This window comes from Egretta garzetta, unplaced genomic scaffold (genome assembly GCF_000687185.1).
Source record: "Egretta garzetta isolate BGI_Z169 unplaced genomic scaffold, ASM68718v1 scaffold46, whole genome shotgun sequence".
In the NCBI taxonomy this organism is placed as follows: domain Eukaryota; kingdom Metazoa; phylum Chordata; class Aves; order Pelecaniformes; family Ardeidae; genus Egretta; species Egretta garzetta.
In genome coordinates this window covers 5,459,444-5,467,811 of record NW_009260268.1, presented here as the reverse complement: position 1 = coordinate 5,467,811, position 8,368 = coordinate 5,459,444, and the positions used below count along the sequence as shown (strand labels likewise).

Below are 8,368 nucleotides of genomic sequence, written 5' to 3'. Positions count from 1 at the left end.
CTCGGTCTTGCGGATTCTTGGCATTTTTTAGGAGTTTAAATTTTTCTGCTTTTCTATTACTGTAAATCATGTTGAAACTTTCTGCAAAAAAGGCTATACCTTAGATGTGTAACTTCTAGTGTTCTTTCAAACATGAATTCTAACCTAAACATCAAGGTTATTTGAATAATATTTGAACAGTTATAAGTTTTTTAACACATCTCTCTCTTGTTCCAGGGTTTCTTTGTAATTGCTGCCATGGGAAGATACTTGACTATGATGTTGCTGCTGATGCTGCTGGTGCAGCATTTTGGAAACTGTGAAGGAAATCCAAGGCTACATCATGCTCCACCAATGCAATTTACGCAAGTACAATATAATGCCACTGTGTATGAGAATTCTGCAGCCAAGACTTATGTTGGGCATCCAGTGAAAATGGGCATTTATATTACAAATCCATTATGGGACCTGAGATACAAGATTATTTCTGGTGACAATGAGAACTTATTCAAAGCTGAAGAATATGTTCTTGGAAACTTTTGCTTTTTGCGAATACGGACCAAGGGAGGAAACACAGCTATCCTTAACAGAGAGGTAAAAGACCATTATATGCTGACTGTTAAAGCAGTTGAAAAAAATACAAATGCTGAAACACGCACGAAGGTCAGGATACAGGTACTGGATACAAATGACTTGCGGCCTTTGTTTTCTCCAACGTCTTACAGTGTTTCTTTGCCTGAAAACACAGCAATAAGGACCAGCATCGCAAGAGTCAGTGCAACAGATGCAGATATAGGAACAAATGGAGAGTTCTACTATAGCTTTAAAGAAAGAACGGATGTGTTTGCTATACATCCAACTAGTGGAGTGGTAGTTCTAACTGGTAGACTTGACTACTCGGATACTAAGCGATATGAGATGGAAATTCTTGCAGTGGACCGTGGGCTGAAGTTGTATGGCAGCAGTGGCATAAGCAGTATGGCGAAACTAACTGTTCATGTAGAGCAAGCAAATGAATATGCCCCCATTATTACAGCTGTTACATTGACTCCATCAGAATTGGACAAAGATCCAACTTATGCAATTGTAACTGTAGAGGACAATGATCAGGGTTCAAATGGGGAAATAGCATCATTAAATATTGTTGCAGGTGATCCACTTCAACAGTTCAAAACAGTGAGGTCTGTTCCAGGAGGTAAAGAATACAAAATAAAAGCCATTGGTCACATTGATTGGGAGAGCCACCCATTTGGATACAACCTTACCCTTCAAGCTAAAGATAAAGGAAATCCCCCCCAGTTTTCTTCTGTAAAAGTTGTTCATGTAACATCGCCACAATTTAAGTCTGGTCCTGTCAGATTTGAAAAAGAAATGTATAGAGCTGAAATAAGTGAATTTGCCCCTCCAAACACACCTGTGATAATGGTGAAAGCTCTGCCTAATTACCCACACTTAAAATACATATTTAAAAATACACCTGGCAAAGTAAAATTCAACTTAAACACTCACACTGGTCTTATTACCACTTTAGAACCCATAAAAGCACAATATGCATCCCATTTTGAACTTGAAGTTGTGACGAGTGACAGACGAGCTTCTGCAAAAGTATTAATTAAGGTACTAGGCATGAACAGCAATCCTCCTGAATTTACTCAGACATCCTATAAAGCCTCCTTTGATGAGAATGTGCCAATAGGTACAAGTGTCATGAGAGTAAGTGCAAAAGACCCTGATGAAGGGGAGAATGGTTATGTGACCTATAGCATTGCAAACCTAAATCCTTTGCCATTTGTGATTAACCATTTCAGTGGGATTATTAGTACCTCAGAAGACTTGGATTATGAATTGATGCCAAGGGTTTACAATTTAAGGATTCGAGCTTCTGATTGGGGTATACCATATCGTCGAGAAGTTGAAGTTCCTGTTACTATTATTTTAAATAACCTCAATGACAATATACCTCTGTTTGAGAAAATAAATTGTGAGGGAACAATACCCAGGGATCTTGGTGTTGGAGAACAAATAACAACTGTGTCTGCTATTGACGCTGATGAGCTCCAGTTGGTGAGATACCAAATTGAATCTGGAAATGAACTAGATTTATTTAGCCTAAATCCAAATTCTGGAGTACTTTCACTCAAACAGTCACTAATAGATGGCCTAGGTGCTAAAATGTCTTTTCACAGTTTGAAAATTACAGCTACAGATGGAGAAAACTTTGCAAAACCACTGTATATCAACATAACTGTAGCTACTAGTCGCAAACCCATCAACTTGCAATGTGAAGAAACTGGTGTTGCCAAAATGCTTGCAGAAAAACTCTTACAAGCAAATAAATTGCACAGTCGTGGGGAAACTGAGGATGTTTTCTCTGACACACACTCTTTGAATCTGCATGCACCTCAGTTTAGAAGTACTCTCCCCAGTAGTGTTGAGATAAGAGAAGACCAACCTGTGGGCTCCAGCATAATACTTATGGATGCTACTGATCTTGATACTGGCTTCAATGGAAAACTAGTGTATGTTATCTCTGGAGGTAATGACGATAGTAGTTTCATTGTTGATATGGAAAGAGGAATGCTGAAAATCTTGTCTCCCCTTGACCGAGAAGTAAAAGATAAATATACTTTAAATATTACTGTCTATGATCTTGGAATACCACAGAAGTCTGCCTGGCACCTTTTAGATATAAAAATTTTGGATGCTAATGACAACCCACCAGAGTTCCTGCAAAGCAGCTATTTTGTTGAAGTGAGTGAAAACAAAGAGCCAAACAGTGAAGTAATTCAAATTGAAGCTACTGACAAAGATTTGGGGGCTAATGGAGAAGTGAAATATTCTCTTCTTACAGACACAGACAAGTTTACCATTAATGCTGTGACAGGAATTGTGAAAGTTGTAGGAGTTCTGGATCGTGAAGAACAGCACGTCTATTTCTTGAAAATAGAGGCTAGGGACCAACCTACTGAAGAACCTCAATTATTTTCAACAGTTATTTTGAAAGTATCTGTAGAAGATGTTAATGACAATCCTCCTAAGTTTATTCCTTCAAATTATCATGTGAAAATTCGAGAAGATCTTCCTGAGGGAACTATTATTACGTGGCTAGAAGCCTATGATCCTGATTTAGGCCAGTCAAGTCAAGTACGATACAGTCTTTTGGACAGTGGAGATGGCACCTTTGATGTTGACAAACTAAGTGGAGCAGTACGTATTGTACAAAGACTGGATTATGAAAAGAAACAACTTTATAACTTGACTGTGCGGGCCAAGGACAAAGGAAAACCCATTTCATTGTCCTCTACGTGTTATGTTGAGGTTGAGGTAGTTGATGTGAATGAAAACTTGCACCCTCCACGGTTCTCTATATTTGCAGATAAAGGTTTTATAAAAGAAGATGCCCCTGTTGGCTCCTCAGTAATGACAGTATCTGCTTATGATGAAGATACAGGACGAGATGGGGAGATTAGATATTCCATCAGAGATGGATCTGGTATAGGAGTTTTTCGAATAGATGAAGAAAAAGGTAAGGTGGCTTTCTATTGTTTTTATATTCTAAATAAAATCATATGCCAGCAAAGAGATAAGAGAAGCTGTAGTGTCACAGTGTACATGGATGTTCTTGTTAGGACAAAAAGATGTCACCAATAGTGTATATAGCTCCATCTACTACTGTAGTGAAATTATGTGTATACATTTGATAAGTAATTTTCTTCTGTTGCCCTCATTTCTATCCAGCCTACCTAAAGCCATTCTTAGATCTTAAAATCTCCCACCTGGCAAGAATAAGAATACTGTTAATATAAAATGAAGGTCTGCCTCATGTGAACACTGTTATGTTGTGGAAAGTGGGGCTGTGAAGCTAAGGCAGCAAGCCACTCTCTGCGGGGATTTTCATGCTTTTTAATCTTAAGTGATGTCTCTGTTGCTTCATTTACTGGAGGTATGCATGGGTGTGATATTGCCATACGTGCTGGTTTTGGTAGTTGTCTTTTAGATTTGTTATAGGTGCCCATCTATAAGTTAGTAAGCAGTGGCTTTTTCATGGAAAGACTTCTGTCAAAGAAAGCATAGATGAAACCCATAAAAAAAACTCGTATAAATGAAGCAGACTGAACCATTGACTTATTTCATTAATATTGCATAAACTGACGAGCAACTGTGAGAATTATTCTAGTGTCATCTGTTTAGAAGAAACATAATTATGATTTCAATAAAATCCTAGTGCTGACTTCAGCATTTTGGTTGGATGCCTTTGTGGCTCCCCATTCATTTACGTCTCTGATCAAGACAGAGCATTAATATGTGCTACTATCTAAGCGCCTCAAAATAAATTGAGGAGGAATCTTGTGTGAAGTTTGGCTATGAGTTATATGTTGGCAAATTACAACTTACTTGATCGATGTCATACAGAAAAAAACTTGTAACTGAGAATAAAAAGTGGCAAGCATACCTGATTCATCCAGTAGCCATTCTGTGTGTTCTATGTGCTTCCCACCATTGTGGATGTGGGTAACAGAGACTCACAAAGTCGCTTTATCTTCGTGGTTTAGGTGAACAAACTTTGTTCTGTAGAAATGCAGTTATTAAACTATGTAGTTTGCGGCTAAAGAACCAACTTCAGAGCTTGAAATGTAGCATCGCTTCTCTTGGCTTTGCTTTTAACAAAGTACATAGATAAGATTATGGAACAGATTTTTCTAAAAAATGGAGAGTCAAATGCTTTCCAAGACTTAGTAGATTCACTTTCAGCTTTTTGGTATGTGTACAGACTATTCAGTTGCATATCATTATGCCTTACTTTTGATGTAAGTACATTCAAGTTTACTGTGTGTTGTAGTATCTTAAAATAAGTGTCGAGTTGTCCTACAGAATGAGTCTGAGTTTGCCAATTTATTGTCCAAGTGATAGAGAACAGTAATAATGAGAATGAAAGAGTAAAGAAATATTTTTGACACCAATATGTACACGTGTACCTGTGTATGTGGACAGGTATAGAATCATAGAATGTTTTGGGTTGGAAGGGACCCCTAGAGGTCATCTAGTCTAACCCCCCTGCAGTGAGCAGGGACACCTCCAACTAGATCAGGTTGCTCAGAGCCCCATCCGACCTGGTCTTGAATGTTTCCAGGGACATGTAGTTTTGTGACACTACTGCTGTGGCAGAATTAGTTGTCTGTATGTGTTGCCTCTTTCCTCTTTTGGCACGAGGCTAGTTTGGTTTAGTGAAGAACTGATTTGAGTTTAAGTAAGTTCCTTTTGATCTGCCAGGTTTACAAAGTTGGCAGAACTTGGGGCAAAACCTGCTTCTGTTTAATAAGCTTGTCCAAAACAGTGGCTCTGTATTTTTAAGGCAGGGGAGAGGCGTTAGGGGTTGCTTGTTTTTAGTCTTAATGAACAAATTCCCCTTAAGACACTGGTGCAGGGAAGAATGTGTGCGTTTGTGTTTGGGTGTGTTTTTTTCCTTTAAGTGATGATAGAAAGGAACCCAGGAAAGAAGATAGACTATCTACAAGCTTGACAATGTAGCTTAAGTTTTGTCTTGACTTTTTTTTTTCCCTAAGAAGCTGTCAGAATTGTTACAGAAGGCACTCTTTATACTGCATTGTCTGAATATTTGTCATGTTTTTCAAAATGGACTGGCCTTCATACAGGGAGCAGACTGATAACTAGCCAAGAAAGCATATTAAAGAATTTGTGAAAGAGGAGGTCTGGCAAGCAACTCAGTAACTTTTTCAGCTTGCTGAAGGGCTCCTGACTTTTGCCTTGAGCTACATGTCTCTTCTTGCTGTGTTTGAAAGCATCACACTATACTTTCAGTTCAAAGATGGATAAACTAAGACTTACTTTTATTTTAAGTCATCTGGTTTTCATAGGTTCTGTTTTCTGCAGTTCTCTCCAAATCCTTAGAAGTAAATGTCTTAACAGGGAGTCCTAATGCACCCAAGCTCTGGAGTTGCTTTGATTACTTTGTTGCCTAATTGCTCTGAAGACACAGAAGAATGTACATTAGAGGAGAATTTAGTATTAAGTCATTTTTTAGCTTTCGTGTAAGCATTATTTAGCCTGTAATGGCAATAATGGTCAGGAAAGGAGGAGAGCAAGATGATAGAAGTCTATAAAATTGCAATAGTTTCTGTACCACCTTCTTCATATCACTTTTTTTTTTTTTTGCAATGCAAGAAATAGAGTACACACTGTTAACAGGTAACCAACCTAAAAGGAAGTATTTTTAACATGAAGTGTAATGAAGTCATGAAACTCATTTCCCCAGGAAGTTATAGAGGTTGAAACCATGACTAAAGAAAATAAATGGTACTAATTTTTTGAGGTTCAGCCTTATGCTATCTCCAGCTCATAAATTGTTAACTGGAAGCCAAGTGGGTAAGGCAAGGAGGTCAGAGATAATGCTCAATATATAATGATTCCAAAGTATGCCAGTGCATTGTGACTGTTACTGTACAGAGATAAAATTACATAACAAGTGGAGACTCTGGGTGTATTATAACAGTATGAAGGGGAAAATGGTCAAATTTCTGTACAGTGAATTTATGGAACAAAACAAGTTGTTTATCATTTAGGTATGTGTGTTCAGAAGTTGCAATTTAAGATGGCTCTTTATGTGTGAGCTAGACTGAAGTCTGCAAATTGAGATGATCAACTGGCTGTATAAATTGCCTACTAAAGCAGCTGTAAAGTATTTTCCCAAAGAACTTGATAAGGAGTTGAGCAGATTCGGATGTTTTAATAATAGAATGCATTGTGTTGATACAGATCCCAGTGTGCCACAAAAAAGCACACGCACCATCTAAATCCCATTAGCACCGAGCAATAAAAATGAGATAAATCATGTCAATACCATGCTGCTACTGCCATTTAGAAAAGCTCTAAGGAATGATAGAAGCAATTGCTGGAGGAGAACCTAAAGCAGAAGCGATGTGGGACCAAGGCAATACTGAAACCTCTTTCTTCCTTGTCCCAGTTCCCAGGCAAGCAGGGAAAAGGAGAATGTCTTCCTGTTTACTTTTTGGTAGCCAAAGATAAGAATAGAGAATTTCCATTAAGTATTTACACTCCTCAAAGGTGAAATGAAAGATGGAAGCTCTAGTATGTTAGAACTGTCCTAGAAAGAACTCCCAGTACTTTTTCCAGTTGTATAGGTAAACAAGGCCATTTAGTGTTGCCCACTGGGCTGGATGTGACACTGTCATGGAAGTGTCACGTGGTGAGCAAGTTTCCACTCTGATATTTTCAGTTGTAAAAATGAGAACTGTTACTAGTTTTGCTCAGTATCTGGCCACCTTCAAAGATTTTTTTGCCAAGCTGACTGTTCTTTTCCTTGAGATATAAGGGCTTCTAGCTTATTACAGAGAGATGGTTTTTATCTTGTTTCAAGGTTGTCTTCTTTTGGTTTTGGTTTTCTTTCTACATGCTCAAAATTTACCTAGCTGAGGGAGCCAGCAGACTTCAGGAGTGTAGATGCCCTGGGTCATTTAGCCTAAGAAAGGTCTTATTACAACGTTTATAGAAGATGGGAGCCCATCCTGGAAGGTGATGTTCAGAAATGAAAGAAGCTTCAAGAGTCATGAATTCCCTGGTGTCCAGTTGTGTCTAACCAGTTGTGTACTAGAGCAGTTGCATTTGCAACCCTTGCACAGCCAGATGGAGGGTGTTACATGTAGGCCCTATGCAGTAAGGTTTCCCCTGATGACAGTTGGTTTGAACTATTTTAATAAACAGTGGTGAATTTTACAAACATGTTGTTACTAGAAACTCCCCAGCTATTTCAACTTGCAAGGCTACTAGCAGGTGTTCTCTCAATTTCTGCAATTGAGGCTATTTCCCAGCGTATAACCTAGTTCCAGAATGATATTGAGGATGACGTGGCAGTCTGAACTTCATGTATAATAACCTTATTGCTTCTGTTTATTCCAGTAATATAGTTATTTGTTACCAGGAATCTTTCTGTACTTTCAGTAACCTGAGTTTAGGTTATTAGGCCATGAGTATTACAGAATAACAGTAATTTTGTTGTTAGTGTTAGAATAGAGTCTGAGGCGATTAAAATAATATGCTGACTCGAAAAGACATAAGTATGACTGTGTTTTATTAGAACAAAGGTCTGTCTAGCCTGATGTGCTATCTCCAGTAGCGTTAAGGAAGAATAAGAGCAGGGCAGACACTTGATAGTTCTAATACTTTCCCAGTCTCTGGTTATTTTTGATTTGGGGAGTTTTTGAGTCAGATGTGGTTTGTAACCTTTAGCAGATTTATCTTTCTTGTGTAGTCTTCCCTTGGAACCATGCAGTTTTCAAGTGTAACCTTGCTACTATGGTAAGGAAAGATGATTCGTTTTGGTAAAGAATGCTAAAGGAGCAAGTCAAAAAAA

At 38.2% G+C, this 8,368-nt stretch overlaps 1 protein-coding gene across 2 annotated transcripts in view; it reads left to right on the top strand.

Annotated features, from left to right (window-relative positions):
- Positions 1–222: 222 nt before the first annotated feature.
- The window catches only part of FAT1 (FAT atypical cadherin 1), a 102,137-nt gene continuing 93,991 nt past the window's right edge, over positions 223–8,368 (top strand). The window contains exon 1 of one of the 2 annotated variants that reach the window (XM_035897794.1): positions 223–3,505. In XM_035897794.1, coding sequence (XP_035753687.1) covers positions 238–3,505 — 3,268 coding nt within the window. In that variant the 5' untranslated portion in view covers positions 223–237. The remainder of the gene's footprint in view (positions 3,506–8,368) is intronic. The other variant, XM_009642424.2, reaches the window with a different exon arrangement.